The following is a 21340-nucleotide window of genomic DNA, read 5'->3' on the forward strand; positions in this document are numbered from 1 at the left end:
GATTAGCATAAGCTGTAACAGTATATCTAAATGGATATCATGAATAAAATGGATGTGAACGAGTATGCAATGTACATAAGCGCAAAACCAAGAGACATGCTGAAAATGAAAACATGCAAACGGGAATATAAAAATTTATGGCAGCATTAAGGAACTGGAAGAGCGCATTCCTACATTTGAAGAGATGATGTTCGGTTTAAGAATGTCGATTACAAGAGATAATGTCCACTTTCAGCATATATGCAAGAACACTTGCGTTCGACATTGAAGGCCTAGCCAAGGAGCCTGTGAGCTGGAGCACCCACGGAAAAAAAAGCTAACCGAAGCAAAGGAGAAGAAATCTAGATCAACAGCTCCACCTGTGAATAGAAAGTGTTTTGGAGACTCTACAGGGAGACCGCAAAAGAAACTCATTTGTAAAAGGGTGAATAGGGATTTCCAGCATGTTACGTTGATAACAGGACAGCAACTTGTGTTAACATGTTTAATGTAGAAAACAGCCAAACAACAGCTGTAGGTCTGTCCTGCCATTTGTCAATGAAAATCTTCACTTAGATACAAAGCAGTCAAACACTCAGTCTTCAGGCCACAGGTGGCCCATCGGGACCAACCGACCGCCGAGTCATCCTCAGCTGAGGATGTGGAGGAGGGGTGTGTGTTCAGCACACACTCTCCCGGTCGTTAGGATGGTTTTCTTTGACTGGGGCCGCTACTGTTCCGTCGAGTAGCTAAACAATTGGCATCACGAGGCTGAGTGCACCTCGAAAAATGGCAACAGCGCATGGCGGCCAGGATGGTCACCCATCCAAGTGCCGGCCACGCCTGACAGCGCTTAACTTAGGTGATCTGACGGCAAGGCCGTTGCTATACTTAGACACAAGGATGTACAATATTAACATGGTTTGCGTGCTACCAAAGAATACACCACTTTTTCTGTTTGGATGATTTGAGACTGAGTTCTGATACCTGAATCCCATCATCAGTTAAAGAAAATGAACTGAATTTTGCAACTTTCACTGTTTTCTGCATCAAACGCGGGAAAGGTATTGTCAGTTGTGCGGGAAAGGTCGAACAGAAGAAATGTAGAGGAGCATGAAAGGCTGTTTAGGCTACAATGAGTGAAATCTCAAAAGGAGTACAATTTAGTCAGCTCCCCCTCTATATTTTCATGTCTTATACAGTCATGAGAATTAGCCCATTTTAATATAGATACTAGTTTTAGCAACGGATAATGCGGAACTGTGTGGCACACTTTCCATATTCCACACAACAAAAAAGTTTTGCATCACCCCAGTTCCCAGAACTCCTGAAGACAGACGTTGACTGTAGATATTGTATCACAGACACAGTCCCTTTGACTGTTCAGAGATATCACTAAACCCGCACAAAGATGTAAAAACACATGCAGGAGCAGGGCCCATTAGACGGAGGGCGTCCAACAACTGATCAGTTCCATTCATTCCACCAGGAAGGAGGTACAATGCTCGTGTTGTCTGTAGTTCAACCGTGCCTAGACGGCCATTACCGCAGTTCGATCGCGTCCACACTGTTACTTTGTACCAGGAGGGGTTATCAACAAGGGAAGTGTCCAGACGTCTAGGAGTGAACCAAATCGATGATGTTCGGACATGGAGGAGATACAGAGAGACAGGAACTGTCGATGACATGCCTCGCTCTGGCCGCCCAAGGACTACTACTGCACTGGATGACAGTTACCTACGGTTTATGGCTCGGAGGAACTCTGACAACAACGCCACCATGTTGAATAATTCTTTTCGTGCAGCCACAGGACGTCGTGTTACGACTCAAACTGTGCGCAGTAGGGTGCACGATGCGCAACTTCACTCCCGACGTCCATGGCGAGGTACATCTTTGTAACCATGACACCATGCAGCGCGGTACAGATGGGCCCAACAACATGCCGAATGGACCGCTCAGGATTGGCATCACGATCTCTTCACCAATGACGAATGAGTGTCACACATGCCTTCAACCAGACAATCGTCGGAGTCGTGTTTGGAGGCAACTCGGTCAGGCTGAACGCCTTAGACACACTGTCCGGCGAGTGCAGCAATATAGAGGTTCCCTACTCTTTTGGGGTGGCATTATGTGGGACCGACGTACGAGGCTGGTGGTCATGGAAGGCGCCGTAACGCCTGTACGATACGTGAATACCATCCTCAGACTGATAGTGCAACCATATCGGCAGCATATTGGAGAGGCATTCGTCTTCATGGACGACAATTCGTGCCCTCATCGTGCACATCTTGTGAATAAATTCCTTCAGGATAACAACACTGCTCGACTAGAGTGGCCAGCATATTCTCCAGATATGAACCCTATCGAACATGCCTGGGATAAACTGAAAAGGGCTGTTTATGGACGACGTGACCCACCAACCACTCTAAGGGATCTACGATAAATCGCCGTTGAGGAGTGGGACAATCTGGACTGACAGTGCCTTGATGAACTTGTGGATAGTATGCCACGACTACTACAGGCATGCATCAGTGCAAGAGGACGTTCTACTGGGTATTAGAGGTACTGGTGCGTACAGCAATCTGGCCCACAACCTCTGAAGGTCTCGCTGTGTGGTGGTACAACATGCAATGTGTGGTTTTCATGAGCAATAAAAAGGGCGGAAATATGATGTTTATGTTGATCTCTATTGCAGTTTCCTGTACAGGTTCCGGAACTCTCCGAATCGAGGTGATGCAAAACTTTTTTTGATGTGTGTACATAAAAACTGGCCTGTGTCCCCATTTGTAAGTGGTTCCTTCCGAATATACTTTAATTGCTTCAATTCAATATGCACTAGTGTCTTTTACTGTATTAATGATTTTACTCACACTCTACTTTGGTGTCAATTTATAGCTTTGCTCTAGAATATACACGTTAGTTATAACGCCTTACCAGCTTACATGTATTTTTAAGTTAGGTTTTAATTATCGCTTTTATAAGCCATAGACACGTTCTCCATGTACGAAAACAACTCCTAAACCTGCACTGAGGCCCCTCATACACCTGCAAATTCGCTTCCAGCTGCCAGCCCCGTCTCCAGGATGCTGGAAAGTACAATGAACTGCCGACATACCTGCGGCCATTGGACCACCACCAACTTTTAATAATTAAAATTCTGTACCAGCCTTTAGTTAGCCCCCTTCGCTTAAAATTTATATTGACACTTGGTTTAGCGGTTTTGTATAACATACAACTTCCTTTTTACATGCATTAGCCATACTTTTTATATGCAAAATAATGTTCCTTGTTGACAGCGCACCTACTTGTCTCTCTATATAAATGAGATTCACTATATGTCGGTGGTTACACTTATCGCAAAAACTATGTAAGGTAAACTTGCATAATTCTGTAACTTGTTTAATTTCGTGATGGTCCTTCGTTTGACCAATATGGAGCTATGCGAGCTGCGAACATGATTCCTTTTCTCCGTCATAGATGGCAGGAACTGTACTTTCTTATAGTGTAGTTATGATTACGATAACAGTGCCTCTTCCCTGACGTTTAGGAACTTTTAACAAGGAGAGGTCCCAAGCGGTTGCATCGACTTTTTGAAACCAAATATACGGTGATGTAGATCTCAGGTATCACACCCTGCAGCCATTCACTCTGGTGGGTGTCGTTTGCGAGTAATCGACGAAAAAATTTCTGAATTTTGCGCGATTGAAAAAAATATGTCACATACACTCGTTTCGTGATGTAATGGATAGGGTAAGGGTGTCACATTTGGTACATTAAATATACCTATTTATTAAATATTTATCTAAATGATGTCGATCATTATTTTTCTGTTAATTGGCTTAAATGTAATTTTTTTATTTCTTTTCTTCGGTCACATCATTTTAATCACCATATGAACTACTTCATTTTTTCATTATTTCTTTGTATCACTCCTTTTCCACTTGGAATTCTTATGAATGTGAATTTAATTAGACAAATCTATTTTAATAATCAGATACTTGAAAATTAAGAAGACGAAATAATATATTTATATTGACTGTGCAGTGGCGTGAAAAATGTTTTTTTCGTTACAAGACGTGCAGTTTTTTTGCACAGTAATAGTCATAGAAACATTTAAAACGTAAATTCCTATTGGACTATGGAAAAAATAATGAAGATTTAAACAAAAGAAGGGTTTATAAGTGAAATGAAATTCAAGCAAAATGAGGAATAGATTTATGACTGCAATAACCTGGACGAGAAAATAGGATTATTAAAATAAAAAAAGTTACATCGAAATTAATACATAAAATTAATTAAAAACACACGAACGAATATTTCAAGGGGAGAAAGAATGCTAGGAAGAAAAATAAGAGCAAACGATGTTCTGATTAAAATGATGTGACAAAGTATGGAAATAAAAAAAATTGAGTTTTAGTCAATTAACTGCATAAAAATGACGAACAAAGACAGTTCTATAAAGATTTCAAAATAAAAAAAGTAATGCACTTCACAGGAATTGAACCTGTAATCCCATGCATGTATAGCACTTATCCTATCCGTTATACCACAAGGCTATGTAACACACCTTTTTTTAAAGCTATTGAGCGTCATGAAAAAATCCGAAATTTTTTTGCGTCAGTTACTTGCAAATGAGGGTCCACTAGGATGAATGGCTGCAGTGTGTGATACCTGGGATCTTAACCTATGTAACAGTATAGATGCTTTCGAAAAGTCAATATCACTGTTACGGATCTCTCCTTGTAAGGATGGTGTACGCCTCATTGCCAGAACCTCCTCTTGAGAAAACTCCTCTGCAATTGTCAAAGCTTTTCAAGTTGCAGTTGGTAGAATTTTTAACTTGTGCAGCAATGTTGGAACCTCCTCTTGAGAAATCTCGTCTGCAATTGTTGAAGCTTTTTAAGTTGAAGTTGGTCGAATTTTCAACTTTTGCAGCATTATAGGCAGGTTGCCAGGTTTCAGTGAGGGAAAGTAGGAACACATTTATCGACAATGACTTTTTTAAAAATAATTATAATTACTGCACATTTTCGTCATAATACACTGAACACAATGAAGAGGAGTACTTTTCGTTGAGCGTGCAATTACCAACATTTCTTCATTAGACAGTATTGTCTTATAAAAAATCACTGCAACTTTCATCATAATTGAAATAAGTGCACAGTTCATTTTTTATTAGATCAACTGAACATCTGTTTCGCTCATCCCTGTTTAATTTTCATAATGGAGAATACTCTCTCCATGAATGCATTTGAGGAAAGTATACTCAAGGCAAATGTAACTAAAACTATAACACTACACAATTTTGATGAGCCAATCATTTCTGTACCGTAGACCCTCTCTGTGGTATTGTCATAGTAGCTAACTTTGCTTTTAAATGCTCATTCCTTTTCCCCCAAAACAAATCAGAAACTGTAGCGACTTCATAATACATAATATCTACACTAAGGAAATCAACAACACAAAGCGAGTCGGCTCATTTCAAAATATTTTGAAATTCAGTTTTTTTAAATGATATACAGTCCATTAAGGACAAAACGTTACTCTCATCATAATTAAACCATTTGTTAAATATTTCAGACAAACTTCGTATATATATGTATATATATGCCTGTATTCTTCCAGTTATGTTTGTTTTTCACCTGGAATCAGGTCCTCCGATTTACCTAGCAACTATTGCACCTTATAACCAAAAAACAGATTATTTATCCAATGTTCTAACTCCATTTTTATTTTTTCCATCATACGGTACACTTCAGAAATCGTCAGTTCATTTTTTTATAGGTTGAGTACATCTACATGGTATGGAGAAAGTTCAGTTTAACACTGTGTACACGAAATTTTGTATTAAATTTGTGCATTTTCCATCAGTTATTTAAATTAGAAACATCATTCCTTACCACATTTCCGCGCTTTCAACATGGATAACTCCATTCACCCTAAAGCCGCCTGTTTCAGTTTGATTTAACAATGTCATCTATTGGCAAAAATAAAAATAAAAAAATACACATTAGAATGTAGTTCCGTGTATAATACCACATGGTGACTTAAGGGATCATGGAGGTCAAAAGTTCAACGTCACCTCAAGACGAAGGGCTTTAAACCAATGCGAGAGGACCTTTTTTCTTTCCTCAAGGAAGTTCTAAACGAAACATTGTTTCCCTTGAAGATCACCTTCGCTTTCGCCAAGGCAGGTATTCATCCTTTGAACAGAAAGGCAATTCCAGACGAATTCTTACTCTATTTCACCCTTTCTGTCGCGTGAAGGAAAGAAGAATTGATGCAAATACAACACGGCTGTTCTACAAAGAGAACTCCAGAGCTGCTCTTACTACTTTGCACCAGCTACAGTGGGACTCCCAAAGGAGACAAATGGAAAAAAGTGACTACACACAGGCGTCCACTTCAGGGGCTAAACCAAAGCCCCAGAAGAGGAGACCAACGACTCATTTGCGCGTTGTTTCTTGCTCTGGACATTTTAAGGACGACGTTCGGGGAGAACACTGGATAAAATGCCTACAGTGTGACCAGTGGTTTCATTTCAAATGCCAGAACTTGGCAGAATATGAATGGGACCCCAAATGCTTAGTGTGTACCGCAGAGAGTGACTCAAATATCCATCGCTACTGTTTTCTGGTGCATCACGAAATTATACGAGTGGCATCACGAAACTATCCGAGTTCACACAGCATTCTAGGGAAAAAACATATTTTTATTCTCATCTTACTAGTTCTAAAATAATAATATATTTGAAACTCTTTATTTATTTCACGCCTTCTGTAGCCTTGATACTGTACCTTACTTCTTTGGTATCGTAAAAGTCATTAGACCTTATTATCACGAAATTAGCCGAGCTTGCCTTACATTTTGGATATGTCATGATATTATGTTCCATTCACGAGGGTATGCTGTTTTTACGACTCTTAACTATGCACATCATAATTTTAAATAAATATTTTAATAATTTTAAATTTACCGTAGTAATACGTTTCGGACTTCTTAATTGTCCGATCCTAATTTTACGTCTGTTTATCCATGGTGTAAGCCAATACTGAAAGAGTTTTCGATAACATTCATCTTGTACCTTACCTAAATTTATATCTATGTTCCAATTATTTTTATTATTCTAAATTATATAGACTTCCGAAAATGACAGATTAATTTGCCAAAACCGATTAAGTGGAATAGAATATTTGAATTGTGCATCAGACAATTGATTTTATTTTGGGAAAAATTCTTACTACACCCATTTCTTCGAAGTTGTTAGTCTCATAATACTGTGAAAGAGCATCCTCACAGCTTGGAAGTATGGGAGGCATCTCAGATATCGTATTGGTACTGCACATGTTGTACAAAGGCATGTTCCAGGTTAGAATCCCAACCTGGCATACAATTTTAACTTATGACCTTCAGTCAATGCGGTACAGAAGCTACACAAACCCAAACAATTAATTTTCAGCCTTACAAATAAAGTCAAATGTTGCGTGCATTGCTGGTGGATGACCCTAGGAGTTCAGCTGCGTAAATGAGAAATATTTCCTTCCTTCCCATCCACTGAATACCCTTCCACTAAAAAAATTTTGGAAGTTTTGTCTTATGTCTATGATCTGTATTCATTCATGTAGATTGTAATGTTGTTGTTGTTGTCTTGTATCTCAAGTCAAATAGAAAAAAAAAATAATGTAAAACTCAGTGAAAATACGTGTCCTTCCCCTTACCAATAACGTCTAAGTGGCTACCAAGACTAATGTTATCATCTGGCTAATGAATATTCCATCAACATCATTGTTATCACTTACCTCTTGATTGTTCACATTGCTCCTAGCATTGATTAAAATCTATCCTACAGATACGAGAATCTGATATATTACGTGACTTAATTACTTCGTTAATTTGTTGAAACAGTTGTGAACTTTGAGTTTAGCATACAGTTTACACAAGAAACATAAGGCAACTGAATGATACTGATCACATTAAGATTGATTTTGCGTGCAATTAGCCAATAATTGTATATATAGCTGTATAAATTAGTTAACGGCAATATTAAAAATGTACTGATGCTCGTAAACTCAATTTGCTACATTCTTTCCTCACCTGAGATGTGTATTGAGAGAGACGTGCCAAACTTCCACCAAAAAAGGCATCTTCTTTGTAAAGTGGTCGAAATGCTGTAGGAGTATGACTGCTACGAGCACTGCTTTCTGATGTTGTACGAACACGGTGAGGTTTTTCATCATCATGTGCTACCGAACTTGGTCGCTTGTGGGCTAAAGACCCAACAGACGCTCGCATGTTATTGTTACCTCCTATGCTGTTTGCCGATGTTGTCATGTCTCTAACCATCTTCATGCGAAGCAGAAGTGGTAGTTCTGCTGGTTCTTTTGTTGCTTCTGGCTCCACCTTTACTCTCACGGGTTTCAACGGTCTAAAAAGTGCCCCAAATATTGCACAGTTTAGCACAAGACCTGTTACAAGAGATAATACAATTCATTTGTCTGTAGATATAGTAAGAAGCTGAGAAAACTGTTTGAATTTTAGTCACATATTTTATTGCAAATTTTAATAATTTGGCCTCCATATTTATCACAAATAATATCATTGCCACTCTACATAAGTTAAATCCTAGGAAATTTTGTACTATAACTGTTACAGTCCTTTCCGTGAGTTAATTGAAATACAGTGTTTTATTAATATATAAATAAAACCTCCTCGCCCGCTTGTATAAGAAAGGTTCCTCTCCACCCAAAGGTATTTATCAGGGTCGACGATAATGGTGCGATCAGCATTGTTCCAATACCAGATCCACACACAGCTATTCCAGTAGCTAACGCTCGCCACCTTTCAAAATAAAAGCCAACAGCTATCACTGCAGGAACATATACGAGTCCAAATCCAACACCTGTAACAGCAATCGTTGGGCTATTGAAAAGTGTAAACCACCTGTGAATACCAAAGAGTTACAATCCTAAATAAAGAACGATATCCTTAAACTGGAAAACTATTCACAACTAAACTAAGAATAAGTATGCTCTTCATATTCAAATAATAATTCACACTTTAAGACAAACAAAAAAGATTTGGTATGTAGAAGTGTATATAATAGCAACCTTCTAGTGAAAGAAGCAATATTTATGTTATAAATTAATAATCAGAAAAATGTTATGACCACTGATACAGAACTAACTAAACAAGTTCGTACTATTCAATATAAAATCCAGTGGAAATGCATAAATCAGACTTTCAAAATGATGGAGCACAGCAATCAGTCGTCCTAAGCAAATTTAGATTTCTGCTTTGGCCTAGCCATTATCAATGCTAAAAAATACGAGAAACACATAGTCTATGCACTTCTTATATTTTTTTAGCATTGATAATGGCTAGGTACTAGCCGAAATCTGGTTTTGCTTTAATAAAACCTGAAAGGGAAGGACAATTGATTGCTGTGCGCCATCATTTTGAAAGTCTTATCACAGTCGTTGAGGTCATTCCACTTTCCTAATAGAAGGTAACTTGCATAAATCATATTAAATTACGTACAGAAAACACAGAAATTGTCACCCAATGATCTTGCCTGAGAAGGCACTTGGTTTCACTATTCTGGCCACTCTGATGACCTACCCTGTATTTTCTGGAAATCATACTAAACCTAGAAGCGATGTCATTGAATTAGTGAAATTATATTCAACATCCTCTCTAGTGTATGTATACTGGACCAGTAAGCATTCTTGGAAATGTACAAGGAGCTTCTGATTGTTTCTTTCCACCATTATGATAAGTATTACAAGTATATTTAAAAGAAGAAAAGCATTTGAAACAACAGGGCTAGTCAGCATTATCACCACATTTATGTATAAAAAATATATCGCTGATAGAGCATACTGTATAATGCAGCTAGAAATAGTCGAAAAACTATTATTCTCATGCGGTGACATGAGTCAGTTCTTAATAAATGAAAAGAAAGGTGATGGTTTGGAGACAATGTGACAGAGTTTTTGTGTTAAACTTCTTGCTAACATTTACATAGGATCCTTTGTGAGGTAATGTAATTGTCTATTAGCACAATATAGACTTAATTTCTTGAAATCTGTTCAGAAGGTAGAGATTGGGAAATAAACGGATGATGGTATCTACAAAACGTATACCACGATCACCATCGTCAACAGTAGGAGTACTGCACAATTGCTGTATTGGTCACTGAATAAGGAGCCACTAGCTGGTTAACCAATGACTTTATTTGGCGCATTCCGCGTAGAACCCATCACCAGATGAACTTCTTGGCGATCAAGTATATGACGACAGTATGTAACAAACAAGGCAGCTGCTTTTCGACATCACTGTTAACTTTTACTATTTTTTTTTGCGTTCGTTCTTGCACATTATATTAGTCTTGGGATAGATGACTTTCAGGCAAACTTTCATACTTGTCTATTAAGTTACTCCATTTTTCGTTGAAATTCATCTCCACTAGGTACAATCAGTAAAATGTCATAAAGGTGGTTCATATATGTTCTGTTAACCCGCTCTCCTACTTTGTTTCCCTAGCATAAGGCCTGAAAACTCACTCTAGAACTGCTGAGAATAGTTTTATGGTATGGATTCCCTTTCCTGCTTTTTCCTTCAATTCTGAACTCAATCATCCTCAAGGTGTCGAGTTCTATGATTGACATACGTATTTTTAAACGTGTGCTTGTCTCAGTTGCCCAGTGGTACGAATGGAAAGTTTTTGGGTTCGATACCTGGGCAGTCTTAAAGTTGTTACCTGCCACTTATCATTTTTCGCCTTTGGCAATGTCCGTAAGTGTGAAAAATGGCGAGGTGCACTGCTTTAAACTTTAGGCCCCTGGCAGGATAAGTCAGCTCAGAGGTAGGAGGAGAGCTACTGTCTACAGTGTTATGAGTTTCATGACAAAAGACAGCAATTTGCGTAACACAATATGGCTTCTAGTGGTATTCGTGCTTCCCACTGGGACCTCGGCTTTCGGAGCAAGCAGGAAAACCACATGTAGGGGAACACGAATGTAGCGCATTTGTAAAATCGTAGGCGTTTCCCACAAATAGATTGTTTACAAAATGTGTTTAATTGTACGAAATTTAAAGTGTTCGTAACTTAGAACAGTTTTGTTTCCAAGTGTATTCCATCAAGATGAGCAAGTAAGCGTAAAAAAAAAAAAGACGGTTCTACAACGGATAGTTTGTGAAATGACTTGTATGGCCACTGTGCTGCATCATTGCCGCTGACATAGCCACAGGCGAGCGATTCTGCCTTCCAAACGGAATCTGCTAAACAAGCTGACACAACGTATTATCTCCACAAATTGATTACAAAATAAGGATGTAAAGAACGATTGCCATTACGAACTGTTTGAGGAAGACTTAATATGACCATACCGTGATCGTCTGATGTTGACGCATCCCTCTCGATGACCGTCAGGTACTGTGTTGTAGGTAATGCTATGGGACGCATCATAAAAACAGGTAGATCAGTGGGACTTTCTACATCATGCACAGAATGCAAAAGAGTCTTTTGTACATTTACATTTTTCTGCCGTAAAATGTGTAAGAGAAGAGACGTTTTTAACGTTGCGGGAGGCTTTTTTCCGTAACCCGTAAGCCTCGATGCAAACCATGCATATTTTATCATGTCAGTGAATGTATATATCTTATTTTTTGGGCAGACAACTCGCTTGTAACTTGCAATCACTTCACGGAAGTTTTCATTTGCCGGAAGAAATGTGCGTGGTACGGTTGATGTAAAAACAACGGCATACATTCTGGTGCTGTGGTGATCTTACTTTATTAAATAACTACTTTACCAAATAAAATATTTACTTTATTAAATAAACTATTGGTCTTTATGAAGTCTACTTGGAAAGAAGAACGTTTCGAGCACTTTTAAACTTAACCAATCCAATTCATTTTGTAAACCGACCGTTGCCTACAGTTTTGCAAACACGTTACCTACATGGTCTCCTATAGGTACTTAGTTTCCACTCTTGGAAAGCCGAGACATGACCACTGCAGCTTTCCGGTGAATTCTCTAACAAGCACAGGTCCCAGGGACGCTCGGCTGAATGCTCCACACATCGTATTGCGACGTGTATGACCTGCATTCTGCGGCCATTCTCCTGGAAGGCAGTGTATGCTTGATATGGTGTCACATCAAGCGTGAGTCATCTGATTAGTCAACATGTTTCCATTGTTCCCCGATTTGAACGCGACGTTCCCATGCTCTCTGCAGTCGTAACTGACGACGCTATTGCGTCAACAATAGCACATGTATGAGTGCTCAGCTGCGAGGACCAATTACATATCTTAGTATGAGAAAGTAATGGAATAAGGAATAAAAATACACTAAGGAGCAACTGAATTACGGACAGCTACTGTACCGATCCTCCGGCATGGGGCGGTGCCGAAACAAGGTGATCCTGCTCCCTTGGCAGAACTGCCTAGGCTGCCATAACTATCCTCACCCCTGCCTTGTAAAATTACGTTTCTGCAAGTTTTTTCTACACAGATTTAGGAAATTTTGGTATTTTGTAAGCAGGTTTAATAAGAATGAATAATTATTGAAAAATATTACTTAAACGAACTGGATTGATTAAACATATTGCATACAACAAATAATATGTCATTATAGTAAATAAATTACAAATTATATTAACTCTGCAATTGCGTGGATGCAAAACTAAATCTATGCCTTATTGTTTATGGCAGTTACTGTACATTTGTTTTAGTTTAATGTATGATAAAGAACAGAATTTATATGATCTTTATAAATTCTTAATACTGCATAAGTTATTAATTAGAAATAAAAGTAATAGGTCTATAACTGCGGAATGAGAAAATATACCTTTTCAGGAATTGTGTGTTTCTTAAAATTTTATTTGCCATTTCCTTATTTTGAGCGAAATAAACTCATCAATTATGTCATTGAAGTCATGTTTACCAGCTGTGTCGTAGTCTATCGACTAGATAGCCAAGTTAGACAATTTGCTTTCAGCTGTACTCGAACTTATGTAGTCTTTTGTCACTCTTAATTTTGTGAAACGGCGTTCACAAGATGTCGCAGTTACTGGCATTGGCGGTATTATCCTCGATGTTCGATGTTCGGATAAACATCTCTCAATCCGTACTCTGGAAAAACTTCAAAATTTCGAAATGGGAGGCCATGTCAATGACCTTCATTAGCCCACTCACCTGGAACTTGAAAACAGTTATTTAATTAACCAGCCCCAAAATGTATCAATAAATTTGCTATAATTGACACGAAAATTGCTGTACTTTTTTCAGTCAGTCCCCAGGGCTGGCAATTTCTTTACCAGATCGTCCATCCAGCGCTACCTTGGTCGTACTACGGAGCGTCGTTAGGGAATTATAATCAGATCAAACTGTGTGCTTTTCGCTCACTTATTATTCCTCCTCAGTGCAGATGAAGTGTGCCTCGCATTCATCCATATATCCAGCCAACCTCTTCACCCATGTCAACTATGTAACAGCAAAACTGCTTTAATTCTGTTCCCCTTTTTCACGTGGTTGCTCAATAATTTTCTCCAAATTAGATAACAAGATCGATGCTAAATCAGAGGTAGCACTCTTTTCCTGCTTCCCCCTGAGTCGCATCTCGCTACAGTTCTCAGTAACCAGAACTTGGAAAAAATCAGAAGGCTTCGGTTAAATAGAATAATTGAGTGAGCACCCGCTCGCCGACCATTGAAACCCCAAAATAACGTAGCAAAGTAGAACGATCCCCGTTGCTGAACATAGCGAGCTGTGTAGTGTATAGGCGGTAGCCATAGGCCTATATGTTATTTGTTTCATTTTTATACGTTATATGTTTCTTTATTAGCCGTTAAGCATGTTTACCATGCAACTGGCTTCGTCAAAATACATTTTACATATTCATGAAAGTATACTTGTTACTAATTTGTACATTATACATTATGCTTTATACATTACGCATATATGCATGCATATCATGTCCACTGAACTACTGATCTGTTTGTGATTGTGTTTCAAAGTGACTGCTCTGTTAGTGACACAGTTGTTTGACTCTATCCCCAGCAATAGCTTGGAAATATGTAAAATAAATAGTTTATATCATGATGTGTTCAACAATATTGTTACAGGTGCTCAATTTGTAATGTGTTTCGTCAACCTTCATCTGTAAAGTGATAACAAGACGTGCGGAAGACAGGTAAACATCTGACATCACTTAGATCGACAAATCGAAGTTGTTGTTGTTGTTGTGGTCTTCAGTCGTGAGACTGGTTTGATGCAGCTCTCCATGCTACCCTATCCGGTGCAAGCTTCTTCATCTCCCAGTACTTACTGCAACCTACATCCAACTGAATCTGCTTAGTGGATTCTCTCTTGGTCTCCCTCTACGATTTTTATCCTCCACGCTACCGTCCAATGCTAAATTTGTGATCCCTTGTTGCCTCAGAGCATGTCCTACCAACCGATCCCTTCTTCTAGTCAAGTTGTGCCACAAACTCCTATTCTCCCCAATTCTATTCAATACCTCCTCATTAATTACGTGATCTACCCATCTAATCTTCAGCGTTCTTCTGTAGCACCACATTTCGAAAGCTTCTATTCTCTTCTTGTCCAAGTCCATGTTTCAGTTCCATACATGGCTACACTCCAGACAAATACTTTCAGAAACGACTTCCTGACACTTAAATCTATACTCGATGTTAACAAATTTCTCTTGTCCAGAAACGCTTTCCTTGCCATTGCCAGTCTACATTTTATATCTTCTCTACTCCGACCATTATCAGTTATTTTGCTCCACAAATAGCAAAACTCCTTTACTACTTTAAGTGTCTTATTTCCTAATCTAATTCCCTCAGCATCACCCGACTGAATTCGACAACATTCCACTATCGTCGTTTTGCTTTTGTTGATGTTCATCTTATATCCTCCTTTCAAGACACTGTCCATTCTGTTCAACTGCTCTTCCAAGTCCTTTGCTGTCTCTGACAGAATTACAATGTCATCGGCGAACCTCAACGTTTTCATTTCTTCTCCATGGACTTTAATACCTACTCCGAATTTTTCTTTTGTTTCCTTTACTACTTACTCGATATACAGATTGAATAACATCGGGGCGGGGCTACAACCCTGTCTCACTCCCTTGCCAAACACTGCTTCCCTTTCATGCCCCTCGACTCTTATAATTGCCATCTGATTTCTGTACAATTTCTAAATAGCTTTTCGCTCCCTGTATTTTACCCCAGCCACCTTTAGAATTTGAAAGAGAGTATTCCAGTCAACATTGTCAAAACTTTATCTAAGTCCACAAATGCTAGAAATGTAGGTTTGCCTTTCCTTAATCTATTTTCTAAGATAAGTTGTAGGGTCAGTATTGGCTCACGTGTTCCAACACTTCTACGGAATCCAAACTGATCTTCGCCGAGCTCGGCTTCTACCAGTTTTTCCATTCGTCTGTAAAGATTTTGCGTTAGTGTTTTGCAGCTGTGACTTATTAAACTGATAGTTCGGAAATTTTCACATCTGTCAACACCTGCTTTCTTTGGGATTGGAATTATTATATTCTTCTTGAAGAGTGAGAGTATTTCGCCTGTCTCATACATCTTGCTCACCAGATGGTAGAGTTTTGTCAGGACTGGCTCTCCCAAGGCCGTCAGTAGTTCCAATGGAATGTTGTATACTCCGGGGGCCTTGTTTCGACCCAGGTCTTTCAGTGCTCTGTCAAACTCTTCACGCAGTATCTTATCTCCCATTTCATCTTCATCTACATCCTCTTCCATTTCCACAATATTGTCCTCAGGTACATCGCCCTTATGTAGACCCTCTATATACTCATTCCACCTTTCTGCTTTCCCTTCTTTGCTTAGAACTGGTTTTCCATCTGAGCTCTTGATATTCGTACAAGTGGTTCTCTTTTGTCCAAAGGTCTCTTTAATTTTCCTGTAGGCAGTATCTATCTTACCCCTAGTGAGATAAGCCTCTACATCCTTACATTTGTCCTCTAGCCATCCCTGCTTAGCCATTTTGCACTTCCTGTCGATATCATTTTTGAGACCTTTGTATTCCTTTTTGCCTGCTTCATTTACTGCATTTTTACATTTTCTCCTTTCATCAAATAATTCAATATCTCTTCATTAACCCAAGGATTTCTATTAGCCCTCGTCTTTTTACCTACTTGATCCTCTGCTGCTTTCACTACTTCATCCCTCAGAGCTACCCATTCTTCTTCTACTGTACTTCTTTCCCCCATTCCTGTCAATTGTTCCCTTGTGCTCTCCCTGAAACTCCGTACAACCTCTGGTTTAGTCAATTTATCCAGGTCCCATTTCCTTAAATTCCCAACTATTTGCAGCTTCTTCAGTTTTAATCTAGAGTTCATAACCAACAGATTGTGGTCAGAGTCCACATCTGCCCCTGGAAACGTCTTACAATTTAAAACCTGGTTTCTAAATCTCTGTCTTACCATTATATAATCTATCTGATACCTTCTAGTATCTCCAGGATTCTTCCATGTATACAACCTTCTTTTACGATTCTTCTCTGTGCAAAATTCTACCAGACGGCTTCCTCTTTCATTTATTACCCCCAATCCATATTCACCTACTATGTTTCCTTCTCTCCCTTTTCCTACTCTCGAATTCCAGTTGCCCATGACTATTAAATTTCCGCCTCCCTTCACAACTTGAGTAATTTCTTTTATCTCATCATACATTTCATCACTTTCTTCATCATCTGCAGAGCTAATTGGCATGTAAACTTGTACTACTGTAGTAGGCGTGGGCTTCGTGTGTATCTTGGCCACAATAAATCGTTCACTATGCTGTTTGTAGTAGCTTACCCGCACTCCTATTTTTTTATTCATTATTAAACCTACTCCTGCATTACCCCTATTTGATTTTGTATTTATAACCCTGTATTCATCTGACCAAAAGTCTTGTTCCTCCTGCCACCGAACTTCACTAATTCCCACTATATCTAACTTTAACCTATTCATTTCCCTTTTTAAATTTTCTAACCTATCTGCCCGATTAAGGGATCTGACATTCCATGCTCCGATCCGTAGAACGCCAGTTTTCTTTCTTCTGATAACGACGTCCTCTTGATTAGTCCCCGCCCGGAGATCCGAATGGGGGACTATTTTACCTCCGGAATATTTTACCCAAGAGGACGCTATCATCATTTAACCATACAGTAAAGGTGCATGCCCTCGGGAAAAATTACGGCTGTAGTTTCCCCTAGCTTTCAGCCGTTCGCAGTACCAGCACAGCAAGGCCGTTTTGGTTAGTGTTACAAGGCCAGATCAGTCAATCATCCAGACTGATGCCCCTGCAACTACTGAAAAGGCTGCTGCCCCTCTTCAGGAACCACACGTTTGTCTGGCCTCTCAACAGATACCCCTCCGTTGTGGTTGCACCTACGGTACGGCCATCTGTATCGCTGAGGCACGCAAGCCTCCCCACCAATGGTAAGGTCCATGGTTCATGGGGAGAGGGACAAATGGATAGTCAAATCGAAATCAGCTGTATTTTGACCGCCATCTTGTCCACTGCACTACAGAACTGTTTGTGATCGTGTTTCCAAGTTACTGCTATGTTAGTGACAATTTGTGAACAATGACCAGGAGAGGCACGGAAATGGAGGCACCCCAGCGCATCACTACGAGACTGGCACCCAAAGTACGCACAACACCGATAAGGAGAAGTTCTTGATGGCACTGAGATGAAATTACCTTGCGTCGTATGTTCAAGGGGTTCAACAACGGTAGGTAAATACAAACCGTATTTAAGTTATGTTTGCTATGGAAAGAGCAAATATAACAACTGTATGACTTTCAAGTCCAACTGTGTCCTTGGAAACGGAATTTTCCGTTTTTATACGACTACAACTGATGTAATCGGAAATCACACAAATCAGGATAAAAAATTCTATGCCTTCAGATGTTCCCAGAGAAAAATGATGAAAAGTATTCTTCGAGATGTCGCCCCAAGGCAGTTGTATCTGGAATTATTTACCTCTGTAATGAAAATTTTGCTTTGAGCGATAATATGGAATATGTATGGAAATTGTGTGTTTTGCAGAAAGCCAGATTGGAAGCTTTTTGTGATCGTGATTTGGATGAGAACGATCATCTTAATATGGTACTACGGTACCTCAGTCAAAATGCAGAAGATAAGTACATTCAGCGTGTATAAGTGCCGCTTCAGGTGTTCATGTTTTCCTCCGAATAGGTTACTTTGTTACAACCATATAAGGCTACTTCTTCATTCTGCGAAATTCCTCAGACTCCTTTCTGACGAAATGTCAACTTCGGCAACTGTTGTTGCAGATATAATGCTATGTTTGCTTTGTTTATCGTTGCCATTGTTCTGCTTTGTATTAACACTACTAGCACAGTAGCACTTTCGTGAGCTACTTGTCTACTAAGCATTTCCACTACGCTCCGTAGCCTCATGCTGTGTACACTTATGAATGATACCTCCAGCCCCGTGACAGTCACATGTGCCAAAATTGGATGTGCTAAATCAGTTTCACACGAATGACCATTGGCTGCACTGTACAGATGCCCCTGAAAGTGAATCAGATCATCACATGCCAGCATCAGCATTGTACGAACAGAGTAGATATTACTGCTTTTTCAAAACCAAGGTAGAACAAAAGAGAGACCAAATGTTTCTTGGAAATGATACCGCCCAGAATACTTTCCATCAGGAAGATTTTGTTACGTATACTTTAAGGAGATATGTGCCAATTGTGCCTTCGCGGTTTGGAACTGTCACAGATCTCCTGCCCAGTGGAGAAGACATCAAGAGGTGCAGCTGTGGAGAACAGGTTCGGACAGATGCAAATGAGACCACTTTTTAATGGGCAATTCTTAGCGATCATGGACACCCAAGTACGATCTGTTTTCAGGGACTTTAAAATCCGTGATTCACATTCACTGGAAGAAGTGGCAGTAGAGTCAAAAGGAAAGAGAAGACAGAAGCAATTTGAAAATAATGATGGGCCAACTGCAGAGGAATTCTGGCAAAAAAAGAAGACAACGTTTTCTTATTTCAGATTTAATTTTGATGTCACAGCTGTTCAGTGTTCTGTGAATGGTTACAAAGAAATTGAATGCACGGAAAGCAATAACCTTCCAAACTGTGTAACAGTAGGGCCTATGTTTAAACGATGGCTTGCTCAAGTATCTAGCCCACTCTGAAAAAAGATGTAAAGCGGATTTTATTGTTGCTATTTTCCGTGACATGGTTAAACCACAAAAAGAACAATTCTTGCTAAGTGAGAATTATAAATCTCTGTTTGGTAACAATTGTCTGACAAACGTTATTGTAGATTATTGTGCAGAAACTATTTTTCATGGTCATGAGAAAGATTTCTACATTGGCTCTCAGACAGCCGGCAGCATCCGGACACGTAAAAATTGTGGAAATAATCTTACGTATCAGAAGAATCTCCATGATTTTGAAAGGCTTTTCATTCCAGTACATGTAAATGGAAATCACTGGTGCCTGTTTGCTGTTTCATTGCTACAGCAAAATGGGAAAGGTGAAGATTGCCCATCAATGTTCACAAACTTTTGTAGGTGTGAAATTACTTGTCTATATTCGATAAAATGATCTGCAGGAACTTGAAGGTGGTTGAGGTGGAACATTCAAGCCAAAAAGATGCTTGGAGCTGTGAATTGTTTGTCATTACTCATTTGAATAACATTGCTGTAGGAAAGTCACATACCGAAGGGGTATAGCCTATCCATCTGATACGAGATAGTTTTGGCAACCAAAGCTGTTAGAGATATCTCTAAATGTGCACAGTAGATGTATTTATTGTGGTTTAGAAGCAAATATTCACCAAGGCGTGTACTGCGGAAAATGCAGGTGACTTCTGCCTGACAAGTTCTGTGATGGATTATGCAATCTCAATGATGCAGAAAACTTTCAGTTCTTTGAATTTTCCTGGTGGACATAATGTTCCATCATCTTTCGGGCCTGCACTCGGGACAGCGACAATTCTTCTTGCGATATTTCGGCTAGAAACCTCACAGCCATCTTCAAGGCGAGACGGAGACTGAGTTCATAGCGTTTGCGCGTGCCTATTTATACGGAGAGTCACGTGATACAAAGCTGCTGAGGACTGAAAGCACATGTGTCAAAGATATCAAAGTCGCCACTACTGCACTAGTCATAGATAAGATGTATATAGCAAAGATAAACATATAAGCGCAGAGTGCAAACAAAATAGTGCTGCTGCGAATCCACCGTGCTTGTAAATAAATAATTAATCTTTAAAAGTGGTAACATCTTTTGGAAGTGAAGATGCAGAAATTCTTTCCGAACGAAGGTGTGAAATAAGTGGTTTCCAAGCATTGTCAAGATGAAATTCTTCGTCACGGTCTAGCAGGTTGTCGGCCAGTTGTATTTCTACAGCTTCCTTAACAACTGAGTCCCAGAAAGATGAAGCAGTAGTTAAAATCTTAACATCTTTATAATCCATGGCATGGCCAGTAGAAATGCAATGTTCGGCAACTGCTGATTTGTTGGACTGAAGAAGATGTGTGTACCGCTGGTGTTCGATGCACCGTTCCTGTACAGTGCGCGTGGTTTGCCCTATGTAACATTTGCCACACTCACAAGGGATTTCATAAACTCCCGCCTTTCGCAAGAGCAGATCATCCTTAACAGATCCCAACAAGGCTGCAGTCTTAGCTGGTGGGCGGAATATCTCATCCACTTTATGTTTCTTCAAGATTCTAGAGATTTTAGAAGAAACATTACCCATGTATGGGAGAAAGGCTGTAGATTTTACTTCCCTTTCCACTTCCTCATCCTTTTCCTGTGATTTTTCTGCAGTTTTTATTTGCAGGGCTTTCTTAATCTGCTGTTGCGAATAGCCATTTCTCCCAAAAACGGCCTCCAGGTGTACAAGCTCATCCTGCAGGCTGTCAACATCAGACACTACATGAGCCCAGTGGACCGAAGTTTTCAGAACACTCATAATTTGCGACGGATGGTGGCTGCTAGACGCCTGCAAATACAGGTCTGTGTGTGTGGGCTTACGGTATACGCAATGACCTAGAGAGCCATCTTCTTTCCAGCGAACCAGCACATTCAGAAACGGTAAACAACCATTCTTCTCTCGCTCCATAGTGAACTTGATGTTGCCGTGAATGGAACTGAGATGTTCCAAAAACTCTATCAGTTTATCCTCTCCGTGGGGCCACACTATGAAAGTGTCATCCACGTATCTCCAGAAGACCGTCGGTTTTAATACTGCTGAGTTGAGGGCTTACTCTTCAAAATCCTCCATAAACAAATTAGCCAGCAGGGGAGAGAGAGGGCTCCCCATAGCGAAACAGTCAATTTGTTCGTAA

The 21340-nt window shown here is 39.6% G+C and overlaps 1 protein-coding gene across 15 annotated transcripts in view; it reads right to left on the minus strand.

Annotated features, from left to right (window-relative positions):
* The window catches only part of LOC126185071 (monocarboxylate transporter 12-B-like), a 1121214-nt gene that overhangs the window by 332113 nt on the left and 767761 nt on the right, over positions 1 to 21340 (minus strand). For 2 of the 15 annotated variants that reach the window (XM_049927846.1, XM_049927844.1), the window contains exon 5: positions 8074 to 8444. The exons of the other annotated variants lie outside the window; for them this stretch is intronic. In XM_049927846.1, coding sequence (XP_049783803.1) covers positions 8074 to 8444 — 371 coding nt within the window. The remainder of the gene's footprint in view (positions 1 to 8073; positions 8445 to 21340) is intronic. 15 annotated transcript variants of the gene reach the window in all.

This window comes from Schistocerca cancellata, chromosome 4 (assembly GCF_023864275.1).
Source record: "Schistocerca cancellata isolate TAMUIC-IGC-003103 chromosome 4, iqSchCanc2.1, whole genome shotgun sequence".
NCBI lineage: Eukaryota > Metazoa > Arthropoda > Insecta > Orthoptera > Acrididae > Schistocerca > Schistocerca cancellata.